This window comes from Sapajus apella, unplaced genomic scaffold, assembly GCF_009761245.1.
Source record: "Sapajus apella isolate SASKATOON/1434 unplaced genomic scaffold, GSC_monkey_1.0 scaffold23, whole genome shotgun sequence".
Classification (NCBI taxonomy): Eukaryota; Metazoa; Chordata; class Mammalia; order Primates; family Cebidae; genus Sapajus; species Sapajus apella.
The window spans coordinates 1926860-1954680 of record NW_022436963.1 but is presented as its reverse complement, the minus strand read 5'-3'; the positions used below and the strand labels follow the sequence as shown (position 1 = coordinate 1954680).

Genomic DNA, 27821 nt, shown 5'->3' with positions numbered 1-27821 from the left:
AAAAAAAACAAATGGACTCAGCTACTGGAAGTTCCCCGGACCCTCCCCCTAGGGCTAGCTCCCTTCTTTGGCACCTGCTCTCAGGGACCATCAGCTGAACACCCCCCAAGTATTTTGAATCACAAAAGCACCAGCACCTGACCCATCCTCTCACATCCTACTGGATTTGAGGATGGACCCCAACCCTAGGGGAGCAGTGAAGAGGTTCCTTAGTGTTGGAAGCTGTGGGTGTGGGGGATATTGGCATCTGATCCTGAGCCCATAGCCTTCCTGTCACCTGGCGCAGCTGGCAGGGACCAGATCCTACTCAGGAGAAGGGTGGGAAGGGCAGCCAGCCAGCAGGCATTCCGGAGGGAAACAGGGTCAAGGCGATCTCCTCCCCCACGCCTGTTCTGGCCCTTTCCTCAGGGGGCAGCAGGAAGTGAGGAGAAAGGGCTGGGATGGGAGGCGGGAGCGGATGGGAGGGAATGGGGTTTATCAAGTCCTCCGCGGGCTGCCCAACGGGCAGCAGCTGGCGCAAGTAGCCTAGCTGGAGAGGCTCACCCCAGGAAGGAGGGAGGCCGCCGACCTACTGGGCCGACGGACTCCCACACAGGTGAGCCAGTGCAGACGACTGGTCTGCACCCCCACAGATGCGCTCGCAGCAGCGCTCCCTGCCTCTCCTGGCTCCTGGGAGGGTTAGGGGCTGGTCGGGCAGACGCGGGCCCTATGGGGAACTGAGTTTCCCACAAGGGAGCGGACCTAGGAAGAGCCGAGGTGGTCTCGCACGGGGCTCGCCAGGGTCCAGCTCTAAGCCTGCTCCCCACTGGAAGGGGCCTGTGGAGCGTAGAGGGCTCTGGAAACGGGGTGGAGGCTCTGGGAGAACCCTCTTGTTGGCTCTCTCGGAGGTCCAGCCAGAAACTGCTGCAAGGTGTGGCAGCTTCCTCGGGGTTGAGAGGGAGCCAGGCTCCCAAAGGACCCCAGAGCCTGGGCAGAAAAGAACAGAATCTCAGGGATGACTGGCCCGCCCTGATGAGAGTCAAGGAGGGGGGTGCCCAACCCCCTACACCCCTCTGAGCTTCCCTGTCCCAGCCCCGCCGGCCACGCCGCTACCCATAATCGGGGTGCCAGGACAATGACTGCCTCGGCCCTGCCCTGGCGGGCTGAGAAGCGGTGTTTGGCCCCTTCCCTCAGTCTGGCAGGGGGCGGGGCCTCCCTTTACACAGCGGATCAGAGAAGGGGGCCCCTGATTCGTGGGAGGTGGGGCATTACTGAGACCAGAGGTCGCCTCAGGTCAAAGTCCCTTTTACCACACAAAGGGGCCCCACAGCTGGCGTCTACGTTCGGGGGTGCAGAGCCAGATCTGTGCTGCCCCCCGCCAACCTCGGAGTACCACAGCACCTCCTGATGGCCGAGCGGGGCAACACCTCCTCCTGTTCCCCTCCCCGTCGCCTACCCCGTCCCTCATACTGTCCCTTTAAGGGGCTGGCGTTGCCGCGGAGCGGGCGGGACTGTACCACCGGCCTCGTGCTGCAAGGGGGAACATTTCAGGCTGACTGGCGCTTGTCACTGAGACTCCCGCAGAAAGCCCTGCTCAGAGGGTCCTTAGGATCCCAGATGGGCGGCAAGTTCCTCTGCAGAGGAGCTGGGGCTCTTCGAGCCCGAAACGCGGCACTGGCACCGAAAAAGGCGGAACACACCTTCCCGCCCCGGCCGCACGTCCAGTCCCGGGCCCACCTACACCCTGGAGTCTTAAAGGGCCCGCGGGCCTGGGGGCGGAACCAGCAGGGGCGCTGAGCCGGGGCCGCGCCTGGGCGAACGGCCGGAGCGGGCTGAGCTGGGCCCGGGATGGCGGTGGCCCTGGCGCGGGTCCCGGTCGCGCCCCGCGCGAGGTGAGGGCGGGCGGTGCAAACCTGGCGGCTCTCTCTCTTTGGGCTGGGGTCTGAATCCCCGGGGGTGCTCCCGGAGAGGCGGCCCAGAAACCCTACCCCAACCCGGCCGGGCGCAGGCCCCACGTGCGGGGCGGGGGCGGGGTCCCGCACAAAGGCCAGGGGGAGCGCGCTCTAGCCCTGAGCCGCTGGGCGGGGGAGGCGGGCGCGGGCGCATTCCCTGTGGCGGTGGAGGGAAGGGCTGGTCTGCGGGCGCAGCCGTGGGAGGCCCGCTGCCCTTTTGTCCCCGCGGGGCCTCCTCCAAGCCGGGAGAGTGTCAGCACTCGAGAGAAAGTCCTGACAGCCTCACTCTTTTGCCGGGCCGGTGTTACACGGATAGAAGCCTCGAGGCTGCCTGCCTTCCAGCTTCCTAGCCTCCAGGAGCTTTACCCAAATGCTATCGTTTCTCTGGATCAAGGGTTCTTCACTGTGTACAGGGTGGGCATCAGGGGTTCAGGGTCCTCTGAAACCATATACTTCATAGTATGCAGGCATACATGTGACCCTGGTGAGCCCAATTTATCCAATTCTTAAAAGGGTCACAGACATAATAGAGATTTATGCCCAGCCATAGGCTACCTCCTCCAGGAAGGAGCCTTGTACTCTGGCAGTGAGTTCCCAGGGTGTCTTGCCTGCCCTGCAGTGGCCTGTGATCTCTCAAACCTATTACAGCCATGAGCACAATGCCCCACACAGCATGGGCTTTAGGAACATAGAGGGACTTAAGGTAGGCACCTCCAGGATTCCTTAGACTGACTTGTTCTCCCCCACCCTTCTTCCAGTTCCTGAGCTGGTGCCAGGCAGGTGACACTTCCTGCAGCCCCCAGCATGCGGACAGGCCCAGGCCCCGCCGTCACACTGGCCCTGGTGCTGGCGGTGGCATGGGCCATGGAGCTCAAGCCCACAGCACCACCCATCTTCACGGGCCGCCCCTTTGTGGTGGCATGGGACGTGCCCACACAGGACTGTGGCCCACGCCTCAAGGTGCCACTGGACCTGAATGCCTTTGACGTGCAGGCCTCACCTAATGAAGGTTTTGTGAACCAGAATATCACCATCTTCTACCGCGACCGTCTAGGCCTGTATCCACGCTTCGATTCTGCGGGAAGATCTGTGCATGGTGGTGTGCCACAGAATGGCAGCCTCTGGGCACACCTGGAAATGCTGCGGGATCATGTGGAGCATTACATTCGGACACCAGAGCCTGCGGGGCTGGCGGTTATTGACTGGGAAGACTGGCGGCCTGTGTGGGTGCGCAACTGGCAGGACAAAGATGTGTACCGCCGGTCATCACGCCAGCTGGTGGCCAGTCGTCACCCTGACTGGCAAGCAGACCGCGTAGTCAAGCAGGCACAATATGAGTTTGAGTGTGCAGCACGGCAGTTCATGCTGGAGACACTGCGTTATGTCAAGGCAGTGCGGCCCCGGCATCTCTGGGGCTTCTACCTCTTTCCTGACTGCTACAATCATGATTATGTGCAGAACCGGGAGAGCTACACAGGCCGCTGCCCTGATGTTGAGGTGGCCCGCAACGACCAGCTGGCCTGGCTGTGGGCTAACAGCACGGCCCTCTTCCCGTCTGTCTACCTGGACGAGACACTCGCTTCCTCCGCCCATGGCCGCAACTTTGTGAGCTTCCGTGTTCAGGAGGCCCTTCGTGTGGCTCACACCCACCATGCCAACAACCATGCACTCCCAGTCTACGTCTTCACACGGCCCACCTATAGCCGCAGGCTCAGGGGGCTGAGTGAGGTATGTCTCCAGGGCCCTGCCTTTTTCCTCCTTCCTTGAGGATCCACTGAACATTTGGGCCACTATAGGACTATACATACCTATAGTTTATTGGCTGCTCCACATCGCCTCAAATATTTTCTCTCTAAACTCAAAGGCCAACATCATCCCCATTTTTCAGATGAGAACAATTGAGGCACAGAAATGCTGAGAAGTTTGCCCAAAGCTTCCTAGCAAATCCAGACCAGAACAGAGACTGGGGCTCAGGCATTCTAACTTGGGAGTCCATCCTGATCGCTGCACCCTAGGCTCGAGTGTGCCCTTGGCTTGGGAAACAGGCCCAAAAGTGGGGTGGGAATGGACTTAAAACATTTAAGAAGAAAGCGAAACAGATGAGCCTCTGCCTGGAGGTGAAAAGGGGATTGGGCTGGGAGGTCAGCAGGTTGAAACAGGCTGGTGCCTGACTGGCCTGTGGTCTCAGTCTTCCCCAGTGACCATCTCTTTTCTTGAATAGATGGACCTCATCTCTACCATTGGCGAGAGTGCAGCCCTGGGCGCAGCTGGTGTCATCCTCTGGGGCGACGCAGGGTACACTACAAGCACGGTAAGTGAGACCCAGCCTGCCAGATCTCAGTCTACGGGACAGGCAGAGAGTTAGGGCCTTTGGCTACCAACCTCAGATGGGCAAACCTAGTTCAGTCCCCTTGTCTGTCTCCCACCCGAGGCATCCTGGGTACCAACAGAGAAGGAGGTCACCCCTGCCCTGCTCTCAGGAAAGAGGAAATGCTGTCCTGAACAGCTGTTGAGTTCCACCCTTCCCCATCTGCCCAACTGGGTTCCGGTCTCTGCCCCCACCCACTTCTCGGCAGGAGGAGGGACTGTGTGTCTCAGGCGCAGATTGAATGCACAAATGTGTGCAGTTAAAATAAGGTATGGTCATCACAGTGTGGACACAGAGTTTCTGTCTGGGCCTGTGGGCTGAGACAGCTGACTCTGACCTATGGTCCTTGGCTTCTGCCTCCAGGAGACCTGCCAGTATCTCAAGGATTACCTGACACGGCTGCTGGTCCCCTACGTGGTCAATGTGTCCTGGGCCACCCAATATTGCAGCTGGGCCCAATGCCATGGCCATGGGCGCTGTGTGCGCCGCAACCCCAGTGCCAGTACCTTCCTGCATCTCAGCGCCAACAGCTTCCGCCTAGTGCCTGGCCGTGCACCTGGTGAGCCCCAGCTGCGACCTGTGGGGAATCTCAGCTCGGCTGACCGTCACCACCTGCAGACACACTTCCGCTGCCAGTGCTACTTGGGCTGGGGTGGTGAGCAATGCCAGTGGGACTATAGGCAGGCAGCTGGGGGTGCCAGTGAGGCCTGGGCTGGGTCCCACCTCACCAGTCTGCTGGCTCTGGCAGCCCTGGCCTTTTCCTGGACCTTGTAGGGGTCTCCTGCCTAGCTGCCCAGCAGACTGGCCTCTACCACAAGGGCTCTCTTAGGCATGCAGGAGCCTGCAGGGGGTAGACAAACTGGAGTCTGGAGTGGGCAGACCCCGCAGGATGCCCAGGAGGGCATCCATACCAGCTCACACCCCCCTGTTCTAAGGGGGAGGAGAAGTCCCCTGGGAGGCCCCTTCTCTCCCTGCCAGAGGGGAAGGAGGATACAGCTGGGCTGGGGAGGACCTGACCCTACTCTCTTGCCTTGGATAGTTTATTATTATTATTTTGGGGTCTCTTTTGTAAATTAAATATAAAACAACCGCTTCTCTGCTTGGAACTTGTACCTGGGCTAGAGTATGTGAGAGAGTCCAGAATCTCCCATGGGGTTTGAGCTCAGCTCTGTCTCTATGAAACCCTCTGCTGGGGGCTTCTCGATTAAGATGTATTCACCAGCCGGGCGCGGTGGCTCACGCCTGTAATCCCAGCACTTTGGGAGGCTGAGGCGGGTGGATCACGAGGTCAAGAGATCGAGACCATCCTGGTCAACATGGTGAAACCCCGTCTCTACTAAAACTACAAAAAATTAGCTGGGCATGGTGGTGCGTGCCTGTAGTACCAGCTGAGGCAGGAGAATTGCCTGAACCCAGGAGGCGGAGGTTGCGGTGAGCCGAGATCGCGCCATTGCACTCCAACCTGGGTAACAAGAGTGAAACTCCGTCTGAAAAAAAAAAAAAAAAGATGTATTCACCAATACCTGGGGGCCCAGAGCTGCCCACTCTGGAACTGTTCTGCTGGGGCAGGAGCCACTGGGAGTGGAGGGACCCACATTCCATCCCAACACCAAAGACCTTGCTTTCTCCATATTGGTTGCAAGGGAATTGGGCCTCACCTTGTGTGAGGGAGGGGGCTCATTGTGCTGCTACCACTTGCCCCTGTCCCCGCAGCTGGGCCAGTGCCATCCTCCTTGCCAACCCAGGGAGAAACGTTTGATCTTCCCTGCTGGTCCCAGAGGCAAGTGTGTCCCCTCCACTCCCTGCTCCCAAGGGCAGTGGACTCCAGCCACATGCACCTCTCATCAGGGTCACAGCCCTCCCTCAGATCTGGTGGTGGGAGGTGGGCAGGGGATTGGGATCTGAATCCTGAGGTTCAGTCCCTGTCCCATTCTGGAGATGCCTGATGGGGCTAGAAGGAAGCATCTTGGGCCTGGGTGTGAGAGAGCACGGCTAGTCTCTTGCCGACGAAAGAAGGAGCAGCTGGAGTAGTCACTAGCTCTGAGCTGCTTCACTAGCCCTGCCTCTGACGGAAGTGCATTCTGCCCCTCCCCTCAGCCAGCAACCCCGCACCTGGGGTCCCATCCATGTCCATGATGACTTATCATGCAGCCCTGCTTCAAGAGATTCTGGCTCTGGGGAGACTGACTCAAGAAGCCGCTGAGTGGCAAGGGCAGCCAGCAGCAGGGAAGCAGGGGTGATGCCCTTGGAGGTGGCTCCCACATTGGGTTCTGAAAGGTGAGGGTGGCAGCTCAATGCTTGGGAAGAAGTCCTGGGTAGAGGCTGGAGGAAGCTGGAGTGGGTAAAGGTGAACATGGAGTTCAGGGCTGACATGTGGCTTAGGGGCTGCTATGGGCAGAGGCAAGAGGGGCAGCCCTAGAGCAGCACCAGGCCTGACTTGGCCTGATGGTGGAGACGGCCTCACCATTCAGTAAACACCGAGCACGCAGTGTGCCTGTGCTGGCCTGGGTGCTGGCAATGCATCCGTGAACCACACCAACAAAGACCCCTGTCCTTGTGGGGGTGACAAAGTAGAGGTAGATGCACACTAGATGTGAAAACCAAGATGCCAGACGGGAGAAAGAAGCCCGGCCAAGCCAGTGCCAACCCAGGCTGTAAAGACATCCTTCCCTCACCTCTCTTGCCAGGGATGGGTAGAGAGTGAAGAGGAGAGAGTGAGGTGGAAACACCGGGAAGGTGACTTGGTAAATTCACACGCTAAAGAAGGAGGTAGACACAGAAGTGGAGCGGTCTCAGGTGTTCATGGCCATGGTATGGGGAGGCCAGGCTGGAGAGAAGATTCAGGTGTTGGTCAATAAAATGATGGGCCGGGTGCAGTGGCTCACCCCTATAATCCAAGCACTTTGGGAGGCTGAGGCGGGTGGATCACTTGAGGCCAGGAGTTCAAGAACAGCCTGGCCAACATGCTGAAACCCTGTCTCTACTAAAAGTACAAAAATTAGCCGGCCGTGGTGGTGCATGCCTGTAGTCCCAGCGGCTTGGTCATCCGAGGCACAAGAATAACTTGAGCCCAGGAGGTTGCAGTGAGTGGAGATTGCACCACTGCACTCTAGCCAGGGTGACAAAGTGAGACTCTGTCTCAAAAATAAAAAAGTTGCAACAATAAGATGGTGGTGCTCAACAATGGGAGAGCAAGAAAGAAGAAAGGAGCTGTGGCCTGTCCCCCACACCTGTGACCCCTCCACACAAATGGGGCCCATGCATACCTGTGAGCTACCCTACCCATACCCAACACACAGAGGTGATCCAGACCGCACCACTGTGACCTTTCCCACCCAGCTATGTGCCCTATATCCCTGTAACCTTCCCATATATGACCCCACATAGCTGTTACCGTCTCCAAATAGCTGTGACTGCTCCTGCACAGCTGTGACCTGTACCCATCCAGCTGTGACCTCCTCCATACAAGCCTATATGAACCTCACATTTCTTCCCCCGGGGGACCTGGAAGACAATCCTAGGGAAAGTGCAAGTCAGGGAGAGCCAGCATTGTTCTGTGGGGAAGGTGGGGAGTGGGCAGGAGTAAGGTAATGGGGAGTGATGCGGGTCAGAGGCTCAGGTGTTGTACAGCAGAGACAGCAGTTAGGACTGGACCATCAAGTTGATGGATCCCAGACACACTCATAGACACCACTTGTACCAATCCAATCTGACCAGCCCAGTAGGAGCAGGCCCTGTAGTGGGCAGGGCACTGGGGTGGAGGAGGACTTCAGGCACCCTCAGCTTCTATTTGCGGTTCCACCGTTAGAGCTTCTCCCTTGGACTCAGGCCAGCTGGAGAATGTTGGCCTGGTGGTTCCTGGATTATGCCAACTGTACCACTAGGTTTCTGGGGGCACCAGGAGGTGGCATGAATCCTCAAGGAGAGAGGCCGGGGGCTGCCTTGATGTTCTGTTCTCTCAACCCTCAAGAGTTGTGCCAAGCTTCTGGGCCTACATGGGCATTACTCTGGGACCCTGCTTCCTGAACAGGAGCAGCAGCCACCACTTCTGGGGCTTGATCCTGTGCACAAGTCTCATCCTGTCCCCAGCACCCTGGGCCCTTCTTTCCCTCACCCTTGCCAGCTTTTCTTTCCCAGGCAGCCTGAAGGACCAAGCCCAGGTGGTAGTCAAGCCGAGGTGAGTTTCATTGCTTCAATGGCCACCGTGCCAGGGGTGTCCTGGCTCAGTCTCAAGATTTGACTCCGATCCAGGAGCAGTCACTTGGGCAGGGACAGGTGTTTCCTTCACCCCACCCTGGCAGGCAAGTCTGGGCCTAAGCACCTAGCAGGTCTCAATAACCAGCTTCTGAATCAGCTGTGAACCCAGAAAATCTGAGACAGGTCTCAGTTAACTTAGAAAGTTTATTTTGCCAAGGTTGACGACATGCCCATGGCACAGCCTCAGGAAGTCCTGAGGACATGTGGCCAAGACGGCTGGGGCACAGCTTGGTTTCATACATTTTAGGGAGACATGAGACATCAATATGTAAGAAGCACATTAGTTCCAGAAAGAAAGGCGGAGACAGCTCAAAGCAAGCTCCCAGGCTCAAAGCCCTGGGGACTTCCAGGTTACAGATAGGTGAGAGACACAGATGGTTGCATTCTTTTGAGTTTCTGGTAAATCTTTCCAAAGGAGGCAATCAGAATGTGCATGGATCTCTGTGAGCCAAAGGGTGACTTGAATGGAATGAGAGGTAGATCTGCTTTGCATTCCAGCTTGAAGAGGCCCAAGGTATTTTCCTTTCACATTTCTCCCATTTTCTTTTAAAAAAGATTTTGGGGAAAGCATTTTGCAAGAAAATGAGTCTCTGGTCTCAGGTTTTATCTGATCTCTCATGGCTAGATAGATAGGTCTGGAAAGTTTATTTTTAGCAGGTTGTGAAGTCTCATGTCCTGTGAAGAGAAAATGGGGAGGAGGAAGGGAGAAACAAAAAACAACAGGCTGGGCACGGTGGCTCATGCCTGTAATCCCAGCACTTTGGGAGGCTGAGGTAGGTGGATCACCTGTGGTTCCAGACCAGCCTGACCAATATGGTGAAACCCCATCTCTACTAAAAATACAAAATGAGCTCTACTAAAAATGCAAAAATAAGGCCGGGCGCGGTGGCTCAAGCCCATAATCCCAGCACTTTGGGAGGCCGAGGCGGGTGGATCACGAGTCAAGAGATTGAGACCATCCTGGTCAACACGGTGAAACCCCGCCTCTACTAAAAATACAAAAAAAAATTAGCTGGGCATGGTGGCGTGTGCCTGTAATCCCAGCTACGCAGGAGGCTGAGGCAGGAGAATTGCCTGAACCCGGGAGGCGGAGGTTGCGGTGAGCCGAGATCGTGCCATTGCACTCCAGCCTGGGTAACAAGAGCGAAACTCCGTCCCCCTCACAAAAAAAAAAAAAAAAAAAAAAAAAAAAAAAAAAAGGGTGTGGGGGGAGATATGCCTGTAATCCCAGCCACTTGGGAGGCAGGAGAATCACCTGAACCCGGGAGGCGGAGGTTGCAGTAAGCCAAGATTGCGCCATTGCACTCCAGCCTTGGCAACAAGAGTGAAACTAAAGCTCGAAAAAAAAAAAAAAGTCCTGGAAAAACATAGGCCACATTACTCTGAAGTCCATACATTAGTAAGCAGGTATGAAAGGCTTGTATATGTAAACAGATTACTGTTATTTTCTTTGGAAATGTAAGTTGTCTGGCTTTTTAAAGAAAGCACCGTTTTAAGAAAATTTAGTTTTCAGGGACTCCAAATTAGGAAAATGGAAAAAAAAAAAAAAAGGAAAGAAAATTGAAAACTTTATTTTTGAAGACTGGTAGCCAAGAAAAATTTGGTCCAAACTGTAGAAAATAATAAAAATTTGGGGAAAAAAAACAGTTAAGACTAGAATCTAACAACAGGTGTACATTCGTTTTGAAACATAATTTTATTCTCTCTCCAGTTTCCCATTTTACTAAAGACAAATTATGATATGACTTGTTTGCTTATTATACTTGGCCTAAATATTTGTATACAGTGCAGCAAGAATAATTTATTTTGTTCCATAAGAGGAATTTCAGATAAGATTTTTTAAAGCCCAGCCCAGCCATGGATTTGTGCCATCAAATACCCACAGGTTAGGTGGAATTTCCTCTCCTTGGAAGTTCCAAGATAAACCTAGGGCTTCTGTGCCTGTCAGAAAGTGACATTCTTTACTCACCACAGGTCAGAAATCCCGTACAGGGACTGTGTATATGAAATATGAGGCCAGTTTCCCCAATGGTTTTATTGGTTCCATAAGTTACGTCTGATTTCTTAAAGGAAAGCACAGCATTCCAGTCAACAATAACCAGTTCCTCCAGTTGTATCCTTTACAAATGAAAACAGATTCTGTTTTGTTTTGTTTTGTTTTGTTTTGTTTTTTGAGGCAGAGTCTCACTCTGCTGCCCAGCCTGGAGTGCAATGGCATGATCTCGGCTCACTGCAACCTCCACTTCCTAGGTTCAAGCGATTCTCCTGCCTTGGCCTCCTGAGTAACTGGGATTACAGGTGTGTGCCACCACCCCCAGCTCATTTTTGTGTTTTTAGTAGGGACAGGGTTTTGCCATGTTAGCTAGGCTGGTCTCGAACTCCTGACCTTAGGTGATTCACTCACTTTGGCCTCCTGAAGTGCTGGGATTACAGGAGTGAGCCACTGTGCCCAGCAAAACAGATTCTTACTGCACATATGCAAATAACTGTATTGCCATAAGTTCAGAATATTCACAAACAGTCTCTAAACTCTGGAGAAATCAGGTAGAGAGAAAAAAATACACTCTAAATTTTGTTCGTAGGAGTATGCTAAATTGTTAAAAGCTGTCCGCAGCTCAAAAGAAAAGTTTTGTTGTTGTTTTTGAGACTGAGTCTCACTCTGTCACCAGGCTGAAGTGCAGTGGTGTGATCTTGGCTCACTGCCACCTCCACCTCCTGGGTTCAGGTGATTCTTATGCCTCTGCCTCTTGAGTAGCTGGGATTGCAGGCATGTGCTACCACACCCAGCTAATTTTTGTATTTTTAGTTGAGACAGCATTTTACCATGTTGGTGAGGATGGTCTTGAGCTCCTGACCTTTTGATCTGCCTGCCTCAGCCTCCCAAAGTGCTGGGATTACAGGTGTGAGCCACCATGCCTGACCAAAAGAAAAGTTTTAAGACTCTGAAAAACAAAACAAAGGATCAGCAAATATTTTAAGCAAAAAGTCAAAGAGATTGGTTCAGTCCATGCAGTTAAATTCCTGTCCTGCTTGATACTCATCAACATTTTAGTTCTCCATGTGTCCTGAAAGGTTTTCCTCTATTCTGATGTCAGGATATCCAAAGTTATAAGAAACCTGCATTTAAGAGTTTTATAGCTGATTATAAAGCCACCTTCTTTTTTTTTTTTTTTTTTTTTTGAGACGGAGTTTCGCTCTTGTTACCCAGGCTGGAGTGCAATGGCGCGATCTCGGCTCACCGCAACCTCTGCCTCCTGGGTTCAGGCAATTCTCCTGCCTCAGCCTCCTGAGTAGCTGGGATTACAGGCACGCACCACCATGCCCAGCTAATTTTTTGTAGTTTTAGTAGAGACGGGGTTTTACCATGTTGACCAGGATGGTCTCGATCTGTTGACCTCGTGATCCACCTGCCTCGGTCTCCCAAAGTGCTGGGATTATAGGCTTGAGCCACCGCGCCCAGCCCCTAAAGCCACCTTCTAAAGAGGACTAAAATAAGACAACGGTTGTCCATGGATGAAAAAAAAGTTTTAAGGTAGCCATAATCAAAAGATACATTTGACAAGAAAATTTGTTGCCTCTGTAGCACATAATAATTTTAACATAATTATGATTGTTACTGACAATGTAAACTAAGTTATATCAGAATTACAGGAGTTTCCTATAATTTTGGAACACATGCCAAATGCATATTTATACAAATACGGCCCAAAGAAAACCAAACACCATGTTATATTTGACAATGTTTCTTGTATAATTTTTATACCACATAAGCCAAATTATGTCTTTATTTTTGGACTTAAGGGAACCTAATGTATTAATGGATTAAATAGATTAGAAAAAGATATAATTTATAATTTGATTTTTGGAAAGTTTCTCAAATATAAAAGGTTTAAAACACTTGACATTACAAAGTAGGATTACAGGTCATTGTAAAGTCATTTATTTAACCAAAGTGTTTATTCAAGGATTTCAAAAAAAAGCAAAACCCTTCATTCTTTGAGAGAGCAAATTTATTTTCTAAATGAGAAACCCTAGTAAATTTACAGCATTAAGCCAATTACATTTGTTTTTCAAAATTTTGTAAACAATTATAAAATTTAATCTTGGTTATAAAATATAACTTCCATAAGCCTTTTATAACCTTTATTAAGGAGTTGGTTAATGCTTCAAGAAAACCTTGTTAATCTGATACTGGACCCGTATATTGGTTTTGCATCAGTATGTCTTTGACATTAATAATTAACTTATAGGCTGGGCATGGTGGCTCACACCTGTAATCCCAGCACTTTGGGAGGCTGAGGGGGGTGGATCACGATGTCAAAAGATCGAGATCATCCTGGCCAACATGGTGAAACCCCGTCCTACTAAAAAATACAAAATTAGCCAGGCATGGTGGCATATGACTGTAATCCTAGCTACTCAGGAGGCTGAGGCAGGAGAATCACTTGAACCTAGAATTCAGAGGCTGCGGTGAGCTGAGATCACTCCATTGCACTCCAGCCTGGGCAACAGAGCAAGATTTCACCCTGAAAAAAAACAATGACAACTTGATTATATAAAAGTTTTTGGGTTTTTAAAAATATATGTAAGTCCTCTTATTGTGACTTACATTGGCTGTTCATGACATGGTTGGACTTTCTGATTTGTTCTAAACACCCCTCCTTTTTATTTATTTTGGGTTTTTTTATTTTTTATTTTTATTTATTTATTTATTTATTTTGAGCCTGACTCTGTCACCCAGGCTGGAGTGCAGTGGCATGATCTCAGCTGACTGCAACCTCTGCCTCCCAGGTTTAGGTGATTCTCCTTCCTCAGTCTCCCAATAACTGGGATTACAGGGGCATACCATCATGCCCACCTAATTTTTTTTTTTTTTTTTTTAAGACAGGGTTTCAGGCCGGGCGCGGTGGCTCAAGCCTGTAATCCCAGCACTTTGGGAGGCCGAGGTGGGTGGGTCACGAGGTCAAGAGATCGAGACCATCCTGGTCAACATGGTGAAACCCCGTCTCTACTAAAACTACAAAAAATTAGCTGGGCATGGTGGTGCATGCCTGTAATCCCAGCTGCTCAGGAGGCTGAGGCAGGAGAATTACCTGAACCCAGGAGGCGGAGGTTGCGGTGAGCTGAGATCGCGCCATTGCACTCCAGCCTGGGTAACATGAGTGAAACTCCGTCTCAAAAAAAAAAAAAAGACAGGATTTCACCATGTTGGTCAGGCTGGTCTTGAACTCCCAACCTCAGGTGATCTGCCCACCTTGGCCTCCAAAGTGCTTGGATTACAGGCGTGAGCCACCATGCCTGGCCTAATTTTGTTTTTGTTTTTTTGAGACAGAGTTTTGTTTACCACAACCTCCACCTCCCAGGTTCAAGATTCTCCTGCTTCAGCCTCCCGAATAGCTGGGATTAAGGGCATGGGCCATGATGGCCTACTAATTTTGTATTTTTAGTAGAGACAGGGTTTCTCCATGTTGGTCAGGCGAGTCTTGAACTCCCAACCTCAGGTGATCCACACACCTGGGCCTCCTGAAGTGCTGGGATTACAGGCATGAGCCACCTCACCCTGCCTAATTGTTGTATTTTTAGTAGAGACAGGGTTTCTCCATGTTGGTCAGGCGAGTCTTGAACTCTCAACCTCAGGTGATCCACCCACCTGAGCCTCCCAAAGTGCCAGGATTACAGGCAAGAGCCACTGCGTGCAGCTTATGATTATTATTATTATTTATTATTTTTTATTGCATTTTAGGTTTTGGGGTACATGTGAAGAACATGCAAGATTGTTGCATAGGTACACACATGGCAGTGTGATTTGCCACCTTCCTCCCCTTCACCTATATCTGGCATTTCTCCCCATGCTATCTCTCCCCAACTCCCCACCCCGCGCTGTCCCTCCCCTATTTCCCCCCAAAAGAACGCAGTGTGTGATGCTCCCCTCCCTGTGTCCATGTGTTCTCATTGTTCAACATCCGCCTATGAGTGAGAACATGCAGTGTTTGATTTTCTGTTGTTGTGTCAGTTTGCTGAGAATGATGGTTTCCAGATTCATCCATGTCCCTACTACAAAGGACACAAACTCATCGTTTTTGATGGCTGCATAATATTCCATGGTGTATGTGTGCCACATTTTTTTTAGACAGAGTCTCACTCCGTCGCCCAGGCTAGAGGGCAGTGGTATGATCTCGGTTCACTGCAACGTCTGCCTTCCGAGTTTAAGTGGTTCTCCTGCCTCAGCCTCCTGAGTACCTGGTGTTACAGGCGCCCATCACCACACCTGGATAATTTCTGTTTTTTGTTTTTCAAGAAAGAGTCTTGCTCTGTCACCCAGGCTGGAGTGCAGTGGTGCGATCTCGGCTCACTGCAATCTCTGCCACCCAGGTTCAAGCGATTCTCCTGCCTCAGCCTCCAAGTAGCTGGGATTACAGGCACCTGCCACCACACCTGGCTAATTTTTGTATTTTTAGTAGAGATAAGGTTTCACCACATTGGCCAGGCTGGTCTCAAATTCCTCATGATCCACCTGCCTCGCCCTCTGAAAGTGCTGGGATTACAGGCATGAGCCACCGCACCCGGCCTAATTTTTGTGTTCTTTAGTAGAGACAGGTTTCACCATATTGGCCAGGCTGGTCTCAAACTCTTGAACTCCCGACCTCGGGTGATCCGCCTACTTTGGCCTCCCAACGTGCTGACATTCAGGCGTGAGCCACTGCGCCTGGCCAAAAAATATTTTTCTAATCTTAATACCATATTTCAGCTAGGACAAAATGCTGCTACACTAACAATGATCACACAAGTTATATGATTTCTGAGCGCTGTATAAGTATAAGCAGAAATTAACAGCTGGCTGTTAAATGCTAACTTTAGTCATTTAAGAGGAATTTGCAAGACAGAATCCCAAGCCAGTTTCTTACCTAGTGATGGGTCTCAGGCTGTAGATTGCTCTCTACCATCCTAGAAGCAGGAAAAAACAAAAATAAAACTCATCTTCCCTGTTGGAAGCTAGCTCAAATTCTATAAAGGAGTTACCTGCCTTCCATCATCATGGAAACAGGAAAACTTGCCTTCCTATTGGAAGCAAGTAAAACTCCAAAAAAAAAAAAAAGTAGTTATACAGCCAAATAAACTTTAGATCTCAACCAAATTTTGAGAGCTCAAGGATTCTCTGGAGGGGATGCTCCCAGACCTCAGCAAATTGTCCTATTGGTTTGAACCATAAAGTTAGCTCATGCTGGTACCAAGCACAGATAAGAGATTAGTTAAAGGTCAGGAACATCTCCACTCAGAATCTCCCCGTGGTTATTAAAATATGAACCCAGAAAATCTGAAATGGGTCTCAGTTAATTTAGAAAGTTTATTTTGCCAATGTTGTGGACACACCTGTGACACAGCCTCAGGAAATCCTGATGACGTGCACACGGTGGTCAGAGCACAGCTTAGTTTTATATATTTAGGGAGACATGAGATATCAATCAATATGTAAGATGTACTTTAGTTCCATCCAGAAAGGCAGAGATAGCTCAAAGCAAGCACTCACCCCACCCCACCCCACCCCACCCCTGCCACTGGGGTCTTCCAGGTCTCAGATGGTGAGAGACAGATGGTTACATTCTTTTTAGTTTCTGGTTAGTCTTTCCAAAAGAGGCAGTGGAGGCAATCTATCTCTGTGAGCGAAAGGATGACTTGAAGAGAATGGGAGGCAGATTTGCCCTGAGCGGTTCCCAGCTTGAAGGGGCCCAAGATATTTTCCTTTCACACATAGAACAAGTGAAACCACAAATGAATGAACAAGCATGTGCTCACTGACAGCTCATACGCATGGTCACACAAACACAGTGTCTCATGCTCACAAGACAGCAGGGTTCACACACCCGGTCCCAGGCACTGGGTCCCACACTCATACCTACTTGCCACTGGAATTTGTGCAGAGGCCCAGATGGTCACTAAGTGAGACTTCACAAAGCTGCAATCACTGTCCCAGAACATACAGAAATGGTGATGACACAGCCCTGACTTCATGAACACAGTGACTTTCAGAAACAGGTCCCTACAACAGGGATGGCTTCTCCACTAAGCACACTAGGCCCAAGGCCTAGGGCCACAGTACTATCAGGGGCCCACAAAAATGTCTTTTTAATCAGAAGAATAATATGAATATATTAATAATTAATATATAATAGCATAACCCAGACATGACCTCCTGGGCTCCAGCAATCCTCCTGCCTCAGTGTCCCACGTAGCTGGGACTACAGGTACACACCACCACGCCCAGCTAATTTTTAAATTGTTTGTAGAGATGGGGTCTTGCTACGTTGCCTAGGTTGGTCTCAAACTCCTAGGCTCAAGCAATTCTCCCGCCTTAGCCTCCCAAGGTGCTAAGATTATAGGCATGAGCCACCATACCTTGCCATATTTCAAAAATTTTTTTAAGGAGGAAAGGATCCACAAAGGTAAAGTGCTTAGGGCCCATCAATGTCAGATGCAGCCATGTGGGGAAAGAACACTCCCTGAGCACAAGACACTGAGGAACCCAGTCTCCAGTGTCACAAACAGGCCTGCCCAGCCAGGTCTGCCCCCACTCACCCCCTCCAGCCTGGGTAACGCCACCAAGCCCTGCCCTAGCGCTGACAGCGTGGGAGGGGCCACTGCTGGCCCAGCCTTACCCCCAACCAAGAGCCCTTTGCCAGGGATTCTGAGGTAGCCCTGATGCCTGGCCTGGCTGGGCCTCCCAAACCAAGGCCCGCCCCTTGGCCCGCCCCTGGCTGGGGTGGGGTGACCCATACAAAAGCTCAGAATTTCCAGCAGCGGCTCCTTCCTCCAGGAGTCTCTGGTGCAGCTGAGGCACGGAATCTGACCAAGCCCTGCTTAGACCCCCACCCTGGGGTCAGGAAGTTTGGAGGATGAGGCCCTTCAGCCCTGAGGTCAGCAGGGACAAGCGGGCAGACTGGCGGGTATACAGGGGGGCTGGGTTAACATCTCTTTGGTCACTGAGGCCATTCGATCTTCCTCCAATGGCTGCCAGGATTTCTGGTGGAAAAGACAGGAAAGCCTCCTCCCCTGTGTCAGGTCAGCCTGGAGGCTGAGGGCATGGCTATCAGCCAGTCTTGCTAGAACAGATGTCATGGCTTCAGTGGCTCATGGGGAAGCGGGGGTGGGCAAGCTTAGGCCAGAGTGAGGCTTGTAGGAGATGGCAGAGGCCTGGTCTGAGAGGTAACTCAGATGGGTCCTCCAGCGACCATGCTCCCCTCCATCTTCTGCCCTCCCGGAGCCCTGCGGGTCAATGTTTAACGGAAACCAGAGCAGGGGTGGATTAATGCATGAGGGCTTAGCCCCCCAGCCCTGGAGAGGGAGTCAGAAAGTTTGCAGCCTGTTCTCAGCTCTGCTTCCCCTGGCCAGGTTGCCCTCGATCAATCCCATGCCATGGCAGCCCACCTGCTTCCCATCTGCGCCCTCTTCATGGCCTTATTCGATATGGCCCAAGGCTCCAGGGACCCCTTGGTACCCAACCGGCCCTTCACCACCGTCTGGAACGCAAACACCCAGTGGTGCCTGGACAGGCACGGTGTGGACGTGGATGTCAGTGTCTTCGATGTGGTAGCCAACCCAGGGCAGACCTTCCGAGGCCCTGACATGACAATTTTCTACAGCTCCCAGCTGGGTACCTACCCCTACTACACACCCACTGGGGAGCCTGTGTTTGGTGGTCTGCCCCAGAATGCCAGCCTGATTGCCCACCTGGCCCGCACATTCCAGGACATCTTGGCTGCCATGCCTACTTCTGACTTCTCAGGGCTGGCGGTCATCGACTGGGAGGCATGGCGCCCACGCTGGGCCTTCAACTGGGACACCAAGGACATTTACCGGCAGCGCTCACGGGCACTGGTACAGGCGCAGCATCCTGAGTGGCCAGCTTCTCAAGTGGAGGCAGTAGCCCAGGACCAGTTCCAGGGAGCTGCACGGGCCTGGATGGCAGGCACCCTCCAGCTGGGGCGGGCACTTCGCCCTCGAGGCCTCTGGGGCTTCTATGGCTTCCCTGAATGCTACAACTATGACTTTCTAAGCCCCAACTACACAGGCGAGTGCCCAGCAGGTATCCGTGCCCAAAATGACCAGCTAGGGTGGCTGTGGGGCCAGAGCCGTGCCCTCTACCCCAGCATCTACATGCCTGCAGTGCTGGAGGGCACAGGGAAGTCACAAATGTATGTGCGTCACCGTGTGGGTGAGGCATTCCGTGTGGCTGTGGCTGCCAGGGCCCCCAATCTGCCAGTGCTGCCCTATGTCCAGATCTTCTATGACATGACAAACCACTTTCTACCCCTGGTGAGTCTTCTTCTGTAACCCGCCCACCTTGTCAACCTGTCTTGTCAGATATTAGGTTCAGCCTTGGGGCACTTTAGCCTTGGGACATTTTCATCCATTCATTTTTTTTTTTTCTTTTTTTTTTTTTTGAGATGGAGTCTCATTCTGTCACTCAGGCTGGAGTACAGTGGCAAGATCTCAGCTCCTGCAACCTCCACCTTCCCGGTTCAAGTGATTCTCCTGCCTCAGCCTCCTGAGTAGCTGGGATTAGAGGCATACGCCAGCATGCCTGGCTAATTTTTGTATTTTTAGTAGAAATGGGGTTTCACCATGTTGGCCAGGCTGGTCTCAAACTCCTGACCTCACGTGATCCTCCCACCTCAGCCTCCCAAAGTGCTGGGATTACAAGCGTAAGCCACCATCCTGGCCCATGTGCATATTCATTGAGTGTGTACTTTGTGCCAAGTTCTGTGCTAGCCACAGGCAATTCAACATTTATTGGAACGATGTAGTCCCTGTCTGCATGGAATTCATTGGCTAGGGGAGGAAGCAGTTTGCCTCTGGCCCTATGGCCAGAGCAGCCCCAGGTGAAGGTTATGAATTATTTGTCCCATCCAATGGTGTTCCAGCAATCCGCCACAGGGAGGGAAGGAGGCCCCACAGAGCTATGCTGTCTCCTTCCCAGGATGAGCTGGAGCACAGCCTGGGGGAGAGTGCAGCCCAAGGGGCAGCCGGAGTGGTGCTCTGGGTGAGCTGGGAAAATACGAGAACCAAGGTGAGTTAGGCCTGGCATAGGGGTGGGGCTAGGGTGGGGGTGGAGGAGGGGTGGGGACATTAAGCTGACTTGGGAGACACTGGCTTACCCTTTCTACCCTCAAAGTCCTGGCTGACCAGCAGGTGAGTGCCTCAGTGCTCTAGATAGGTCCATGCATGGCCATGGTGTCCCTGACACTTTCCTCCCCTCCCACCTAGGAATCATGTCAGGCCATCAAGGAGTATGTGGACACTACACTGGGACCCTTCATCCTGAACGTGACCAATGGGGCCCTTCTCTGCAGTCATGCCCTGTGCTCCGGTCATGGCCGCTGTGTCCGCCGCCCCGGCCACCCCAAAGCCCTCCTCATCCTTAACCCTGCCAGTTTCTCCATCCAGCTCAAGCCTGGTGGTGGGCCCCTGAGCCTGCAGGGTGCCCTCTCACTTGAAGATCGGGCACAGATGGCTGTGGAGTTCAAATGTCGATGCTACCCTGGCTGGCAGGGAGCATGGTGTGGGCAGAAGAGCATGTGGTGATTGGCCACACATTGGGATGCACACATTGAGAACCTAATGCACTCTGGGTCTGTCCAGGGCTTTCTCAAATACAGGCACAGTCACAAGTCATGGTCACAGTGAGGAGTACACTCAGCCACTGTCATGAGCATATGCCTTGCACACACATGCATACTTACAGACTGGAATAGTGGCATAAGGAGTTAGAACCACAGCAGACATCATCCATTCCATGTCAATATGCATCTATTGGCAGGGTGAGAGACAATTCCTCCAGAGACACTGAGCCAGTCTTTGAGCTGCAGCAGTCACGAAGGCTCACATTCACTGACCGCCTACTCTGCCAATCCCCGTGCTAAGCATTTTATGTTGACTTATTCTTTCCTCACAATGAGGCTATGAGGAAACCGAGGCACTCACAGTGAGGGTAAGCACTTTGCCAAGGTTGCACAGCAAGGCTGTCTGGCTCCAGGGGTACAGCCCTGGCACTCCTACTGAGTGTATGGTAACCAGCCCTGCACGACCCCTGAATCTGCTGAGAGGCAGCAGCCCAGCAAATAAAGCAGTCATGATTTACTTAGCTGTTTATTGAGCGCCTAAAATGTCCAGGCCCCGGTATCCAAAGGGCACAGGAAAGGCTTGTCACTCTCACCAGATCTGACGTCAGTCTAAGGGCGGCTGCTTCCCAGGGTAGGCCCAAATTTCAGGAGGAAGCCCCACCTGATCTAACCATTTCCAACCTGTCCTGGGGCAGGAGGCCGGCGGGAACTAGGGCAGGGCTGGCGGAGGAAAAGCCAGCTGGAGGTGGCGCCTGCGCCTCGTTGAGGGGGTGACCCGCAGGGCCTGGGTGAAGCCAAATCGAGGTGGGACCTAACCTGTGACGCAATGAGGAGGCGGGGCCTGTATGGGGCCGGGCGGGGAGGAGGCGGAGTCAACTGGAGATGGGGTGGGGCTCAGCAAGGGCGGAGCCAGAGCAGAGACTGAGTCTGCGCCTGCTGAGTGTTGTGACGCGCAAACGAGGGGAGGGGCCTAAGCGGCTGCGCGCGGGTGCATTGGCGCGCCGCGGATAGCGACGGCTGCCGTACAGCCGCCGCACCACTGGGGGCCAGCGCTTTCGGACTTAGGAGTCCGAGCCGCCGACTGAGTCAGATACCCAGCCGTGCGGAGCTAGGACGCGGAACATCCCGGAGGCCGCATCAACATGTCAGTACCGCCCCCTCCCTATTTGTTGCCTGTACGTCCACCCCGCGCGTGGGGTCCCCAAGTGGCCATGTCACCCCGCACGCCCTCCCTGCGTCGGTCGTTCCTTTCCAGAGCATGCCGAGCCACACCTGCTCACAGTCAGCTCTCAAAGTCCCAAAAGTTCCACAGCCTGTGACTCACTAGGAGGGAGGAGGAAACCGAGGCCCAGGAGAGACGGTGAAGCCACTCTCTGAGGACCCCGGAGCCCCGCCCCGCCCACAGTGGGTGGGGTCGGCACTGAAGGGGTTAAGGCCGCCGGGTAGTCCCTGGCTGAGGCCTAGGGGCGGATCCTGGAGCTTCCTCCCTCCAGATCGAAGAGTGCGGCTGCTGCAGAGGTGGCTGATGCAGGTGAGGGGCTTATAGCCCTGTGAATGGGGTGGGAGGTGAGGGGTGGGTGCTGCCTGTTACTGGCCAGTGTTGAATTGGCCTCAAGCTCAGGAGAGGTAAGGGGAGCCAGGAGGCCCGCACAGGAGCATGTGGGTAGAAGGATGGGTCCAACTGCCTGCCCACCCCTAGAAAACCCCCAGTGTAGACCTGCCTGACAGCAAGACCTTGGTTAAGATGGGCAAACAGTGGGGTTTGGACACAGGTCTGGGCCCCTAACCTGGCCCCTCCAACCTGGTGACCGTTGGATACCCTGTGGATATAGGAAGGAAGCTGTGGTCTTTATCTAGGGTGCCTGCGAAACTCAGGCCGGTGGGGAACCAAGCCTGCAGAGGTAATACTGCTGTGTGACTGTGGCCAGGCAGGCCCAGTGCTGGTGCTGCTGGGGCCCCATCTGAGGGGACAGTTGGGTCTATATCCAAAGTGTCCTGAGATGGCAGAGTTGGGAAGGGGGCCATGGGCTCCAGGCAGGGAAGGCAGCCAAGACAGGCTAAAGCTGAGCCTGATGGGTGGGTGAATGGAGCCCCAGGATCCACTAAGGCAGTGGGCATTGCCCAGGTAGTTGAAAAGCTGGAAACTGGAGGAGACTCTGAACGTAGGGAGATGAAAGGGACAGGAAGACCCCTAGAGGGAGTATTTCCTCTGGAGGGAACCTGGGGTAGGTTTGGGCAGGGGGTATAGTGTCTGTTTTGCACCTTCTGTCCCATGCCCTAGTGGTGTGGACTAGGAGGACTACTGGGAGACAGGAGGCCAGCAAGTAGATTGGGTCAGCTGTCTTATAGACCTGGTGGTTCAAAGGCCCCCTGTGAGGGGAGGTCCTAAGGAGGACAAATTTGTAGCCAGAGCAGGCTAGGGCCATGACTCCTGGGTTCTCCGCCAGCCTTAAGCAACTCATCCATCACTCCCAGCCTCCCTCCAATGTAGGACAGACACCTGGATCTATCTTCCCTGCTCTCCCCTATTCCAGGAGTAGGGAGTGGGTCTCTTTCAGGTCACCTGTGCCATCAGGTGAGTGTGGGACAAAGTGCAGCTCACCACTCCCCAGTTCCAGTATGCATGGTCCCCCTTGCACTCTGTCAGCCCTTCCCTGCCCCAACCCCATCCTCCTTCCTGGCACAGCCCAGCATGGCTGTTATCTACAGGAGGAGAGCCCCTGTGGTCTTAAGAGATGCCACTGCCTGGAGACTGGAGTCTTAACCTCTAGCGTGGCACTGAGCCACCTGCAACCTAGCAGGAGGTTACCCTGGCTCCCAGCCTGACTCAGCTGAACCTGAATCCTATGCATAGGCAAGAGCTGACTGTGAGCCCTGGCCCAGCCAAGCTGACCCTTACACTAGACCCTAACACACCAGATGGAGCTGATCCTGAGTACCAGCCCAGCTGAGCTGACTCTGGATCCTACCTGCCAGCCAGAGCTGACCCTGAAATCCAGCCTGACCAAGCTAACCCTGGATCCTACGTGCCAGCGAGAGCTGCCTCTGGATTCCACATGCCATCCAAAGATGACCTTCAGTCCTAGTGCAGCTGAGCTTACTCTGGATCCTGAACACCAGCCAGAGAAGACCCTAGCTCCTAGCCTAGCTGAGTTGACCCTGGAGCCTGTGCACCGCCGACCCGAGCTCCTGGATGCTTGTGCTGACCTCATCAATGATGAGTGGCCCCGCAGCCGTGCCTCCCGCCTGCACTCCCTGGGCCAGTCCTCAGATGCCTTCCCCCTCTGCCTGATGCTGCTGAGCCCCAACCCCACACCTGAAGCAGCACCCATTGTGGTGGGCCATGCCCGCCTGTCACGGGTGCTGAACCAGCCCCAGAGCCTCTTAGTGGAGACGGTGGTAGTGGCCCGGGCCCTGAGGGGCCGTGGCTTTGGCCGCTGCCTCATGGAGGGCCTGGAGGTGTTTGCTCGGGCCCGGGGCTTCCGCAAGCTGCACCTCACCACCCATGACCAGCTGCACTTCTATACCCACCTGGGCTACCAGCTGGGTGAGCCTGTGCAGGGCCTGGTCTTCACCAGCAGACAGCTGCCTGCCACCCTGCTTAATTTCTTCCCCATGGCCCTCTCTCCCCGGCTACCCTGGAAGGCCCCAAACCTAACTGTCCAAGCTGCCCCAAGGGGTCCCAAAGGGCCTCCATTGCCACCACCCCCTCCCCTACCTGAGTGCCTGACCACCTCACCCCCAGCTCCATCAGGGCCCCCTCCAAAAAGCCTGCTGGAGACACAATACCAAAACATGAGAGGGTGCCCCATATTCTGGATGGAAAAAGACATCTGAGGCCATCCAGGGCAAGGAGTTGTCTTTTTGGGTCAATGACTGCCCTGGACAGTCTACCAGCCTCATCCCACCAACCATACCTCAGCTGCTAGCCCCTGCAGGGGCAGCTTTAGCCTGAGCAGTGGGGCCAGGAGGTGGAGCTGGCTCAGAGCCATCAGTTTGGCTGAATAAAGGCTCTGTTGGGTGTGGCTGTGACAGTTTGTTTGTTGAACCCCCTTACCCTCACCTCTCACCTCTTCTGCAGGTCCCCTATTCCTGCAGAAGCCCCCAGATTCGCCTTGGCCCTGAGGCCATTGATGGGAGGATGCCTGTACTTTGCCCTTCCCCCCCCAACCAGGCCCAGGAGACAGGGTGGCTGTTCTCTTCCCCATTAACTCACTCACTACCATTCACTAAGCCCAGAACAGGACATAGGCAATGGGGAACTAGACAGGCAGGGTGATGGATAGGGAGACAAACAGGCATACAGTGGCAGGATCCATGTGGCACAGGGGAGGTAAAGATGCTTTGGAAACCCAAGTGCCTTCACTCCACCTGGGGATCCAGGAGACCTTGCAGGGCAGTGATGTCACAGCAGAGACCTGAGTGCTAGGTAGGAATTAAACCAGGCAGGTAAGGAGGTGGGAGCTGAGTGTTCTTGGAACAGGGAACAAGGTGTGCAGAGGAAAGAAGAGGACTTGTAACAGCTGTAGGAGGACACTGGTGTCTTCACAAAGATGGGAAACATGGGAGGGAATGTACCCTCAGCTCACTGTAAAGCGCACTTTGGTGTGCACCTGCCACTCAATGCCCGGGAGATCATAGCCAGCTTATGGTGTGGCTGCTTTAAAAAGCCCAAGAGACCCTGGGGAAACATGTTTTCTCTAAGCTCCTCCCATAGGATAAGGAGGAGCTGGGGGAGCTTTCCTGGCTTTCCCTGCTATGTGGAAGGTGTGGCCATGGCCATGGACTCTAAGCTCACACATCCCTCTCTCCTGCAGGTTTCCATCCTTGGGGCATGACCACGCAACTAGGCCTGGTGCTGGGGGTGGCCCTGTGCCTGGGTTGTGGCCAGCCCCTGCCACACATCCCTGAACACCCCTTCTCTGTGCTGTGGAATGTACCCTCAGCACACTGTAAAGCCCGCTTTGGTGTGCACCTGCCACTCAATACCCTGGGCATCATAGCCAACCATGGCCAGCATTTCCATGGTCAGAATATGACCATTTTCTACAAGAACCAGCTGGGCCTCTATCCCTACTTTGGGCCCAGGGGCACAGTTCACAATGGGGGAATCCCCCAGGCTTTGCCCCTTGACCGTCACCTGGCACTGGCTGCCTACCAGATCCACCACAGCCTGAGACCCAGCTTTGCTGGCCCAGCAGTGCTGGATTGGGAGGAGTGGTGTCCACTCTGGGCTGGGAACTGGGGCCGCCGCCGGGCCTATCAGGCAGCTTCTTGGGCTTGGGCACAGCAGGTATTCCCTGACCTGGACCCTCAGGAGCAGCTCTACAAGGCCTATACTGGCTTTGAGCAGGCGGCCCGTGCGCTGATGGAGGATACGCTGCGGCTGGGCCAGGCACTGCGGCCCCATGGACTCTGGGGCTTCTATCGCTACCCAAACTGCGGCAATGGCTGGCATAGTACAGCTTCCAACTATACCGGCCGCTGCCGTGCAGCCACCCTTGCCCGAAACACCCAACTGCATTGGCTCTGGGCCGCCTCCAGTGCTCTCTTCCCCAGCATCTACCTACCACCCAGCCTGCCACCTGCCTACCACCAGGCCTTTGTCCGACATCGCCTGGAGGAGGCCTTCCGTGTGGCCCTTGTTGGGCACCAACATCCCCTGCCTGTCTTGGCCTATGTCCGCCTTACACACCGGAGATCTAGGCGGTTCCTGTCCCAGGTAAGTGGGAGCTGAGGTCTAGGGGCCTGAATCGGGAGGTATGGCCCTGTTCTTGGAAGATCCCAGAAGACCTTGCCTAGGGGTAGGTCCTAATCTAGGGGTTTTGAGCAGAAGACCCTGTCCTGGAGCATCTGATGAGAGAGGTATGGCTCTGCCCTGGAAGATCTTAAGGCGTAGGGAGGCCCAGCCTTTGGAGCCCTGGTCTGAGGGGAGATATTCTGAGTGGAAGGCCTGAGAAGCCACTCAGAGACTCGATACAAAGGAGCCCTACTCGGGCTGATGAGTGGCTCACACCTATAATCCCAGTACTTTGGGAGCCTGAGATGGAAGGATTCCTTGAGGTCAAGAGTTTGAGACCAGCCTGGGCAATACAGTAAGACCCCAGTCTCTACCCAAGTTGGCCAGGCTGGTCTTGAACTCCTGACCTCAGGTGATCTGCCCACCTTAGCCTCCCAAATTGCTGGCATTACAGGTGTGAGCCACCACGCCCAGCCGCTAATTTTTATATTTTTGTAGAGATGGGGTTTCATCATGTTGCCCAGGCTGGCTCTGGACTCAAGCAGTCCTCCCGCTTTGGCCTCCCAAAGTGCTGGGATTAGAGGTGTGAGCCACTGCACCCAGCCTAAAAAGTTATTAGCCAGGTGTTATGACATGGGCCTGTAGTCCCAGCTACTTGGGAGGCTGAGATGAGGTGGGAGGATCACTTGATCCCAGGTGTTTAAGGCTGCAGTGAGCTATGATCATGCCACTGAACTCCAGCCTGGATGACAGAGCAAAACCCTGCCTCTAAAACCAAACCAAACTAGAAGGGCCCCACTGTAGAGGTAGAATCAGATTGTGGCAGTGAACCAGAAGAGTTTCTTAAAGGTGGATGTGGACCCACATGGATCTGGCCAGTCTAGCCCTGGCTTAGCAGCTCTCTGCCTCTAGGATGACCTTGTGCAGACCATTGGTGTGAGCGCAGCACTAGGGGCAGCCGGCGTGGTGCTCTGGGGGGACCTGAGCCTCTCCAGCTCTGAGGTGATCATTGCCCCTTTGAGCCTGTCATGTAGCACATGCTGGGGTCCCAGGGTGAGGGATGGCCATGTCAAGACTGTGGAGCAGGCATATTGACACATCCCTTCCTTTCTTAGGAGGAGTGCTGGCATCTCCATGACTACCTGGTGGACACCTTGGGCCCCTATGTGATCAATGTGACCAGGGCAGCAATGGCCTGCAGTCACCAGCAGTGCCATGGCCACGGGCGCTGTGCCTGGCGAGATCCAGGACAGATGGAAGCATTTCTACACCTGTGGCCAGACGGAAGCCTTGGAGGTTGGAAGTCCTTCAGCTGCCACTGTTACTGGGGCTGGGCTGGCCCTACCTGCCGGGAGCCCAGGCCTGGGCCTAAAGAAGCAGTATAAAGCCAGGGCCCCTGCCACTGCCTCTTCTTTCCCTGCTGCCACTTTTCCAGTCCAGGAGCTACTGTGTCCCACTCTTGCTCTATTCAGCTTACCAACCCTCCCAAAAGCACACACTCCACTTCCCTTGGAATCCCTGAGGCATGGAAGGGGCCAGAAAAAAGGCTTATAAAACTAGAGGCCTTCTGAGATCACGTGACTCCTCCATGGCAGGGAAGCAGTTCCAGGGAGAGTCACGTTCCAGCTAGTTAGGGGTGCCAGCCCAGGGCTTTGTACCTACAACTTACTAGACCCATGGAGAGGTCACAGGAGATGGGCCATGCGCGGGCAGATGGGCCCCAAAAAATCTTGGCTAAGGTCTGTTAAGTGCTAAGCTGTTGTCTGTACTCTTTCATCATAAAATCACTTTTTCTTCCACTGCCTGAGATTTGGCTGCTCCTCCTGTTATCCCAAACTCTAAGCCCTTTCCGGGGTCCCCAGACCTAGGCAGCGGTCGGCCTCGTCGGGAGTGTCCTGCCAAGTGCC

The 27821-nt window shown here is 53.7% G+C and overlaps 3 protein-coding genes across 18 annotated transcripts; all 3 read left to right on the top strand.

The window, feature by feature from the left end:
• The first annotated feature begins 344 nt into the window (after positions 1 to 344).
• LOC116559323 (hyaluronidase-1) lies at positions 345 to 27716 on the top strand. 10 transcript variants are annotated; one of them, XM_032289921.1, is made up of 9 exons: positions 345 to 595; positions 2690 to 3659; positions 4153 to 4242; positions 17944 to 18867; positions 19532 to 19621; positions 19819 to 21318; positions 25752 to 25896; positions 26827 to 26916; positions 27030 to 27716. In XM_032289921.1, exons 2-6 carry the CDS (start codon positions 2736 to 2738, stop codon positions 20134 to 20136), a joined length of 2346 nt encoding a protein of 781 aa, XP_032145812.1. In that variant the 5' UTR covers positions 345 to 595; positions 2690 to 2735; the 3' UTR covers positions 20137 to 21318; positions 25752 to 25896; positions 26827 to 26916; positions 27030 to 27716. The 10 variants fall into 10 exon arrangements, with proteins under 10 accessions (XP_032145812.1, XP_032145815.1, XP_032145813.1 ...); XM_032289923.1 differs by lacking the exon at positions 345 to 595 and adding an exon at positions 643 to 1871; XM_032289924.1 differs by lacking the exon at positions 19532 to 19621.
• On the top strand, positions 21087 to 27716 carry HYAL3 (hyaluronidase 3). Of its 4 annotated transcripts, none has more exons than XM_032289944.1 (4): positions 21087 to 21318; positions 24992 to 25896; positions 26827 to 26916; positions 27030 to 27713. In XM_032289944.1, exons 2-4 carry the CDS (start codon positions 25009 to 25011, stop codon positions 27297 to 27299), a joined length of 1248 nt encoding a protein of 415 aa, XP_032145835.1. In that variant the 5' UTR covers positions 21087 to 21318; positions 24992 to 25008; the 3' UTR covers positions 27300 to 27713. The 4 variants fall into 4 exon arrangements, with proteins under 4 accessions (XP_032145835.1, XP_032145837.1, XP_032145834.1 ...); XM_032289943.1 differs by lacking the exon at positions 21087 to 21318 and adding an exon at positions 21618 to 21705 and having other exon boundaries at positions 27030 to 27716; XM_032289946.1 differs by lacking the exon at positions 26827 to 26916 and having other exon boundaries at positions 21165 to 21318.
• NAA80 (N-alpha-acetyltransferase 80, NatH catalytic subunit) lies at positions 21231 to 24206 on the top strand. Of its 4 annotated transcripts, none has more exons than XM_032289951.1 (2): positions 21231 to 21318; positions 23029 to 24206. In XM_032289951.1, the coding sequence occupies exon 2, from the start codon at positions 23094 to 23096 to the stop codon at positions 24009 to 24011; it is 918 nt and encodes a 305-aa protein (XP_032145842.1). In that variant the 5' UTR covers positions 21231 to 21318; positions 23029 to 23093; the 3' UTR covers positions 24012 to 24206. The 4 variants fall into 4 exon arrangements, with proteins under 4 accessions (XP_032145842.1, XP_032145839.1, XP_032145838.1 ...); XM_032289948.1 differs by having other exon boundaries at positions 22884 to 24206; XM_032289947.1 differs by lacking the exon at positions 21231 to 21318 and adding an exon at positions 21616 to 21705 and having other exon boundaries at positions 22861 to 24206.
• Positions 27717 to 27821: the final 105 nt, after the last annotated feature.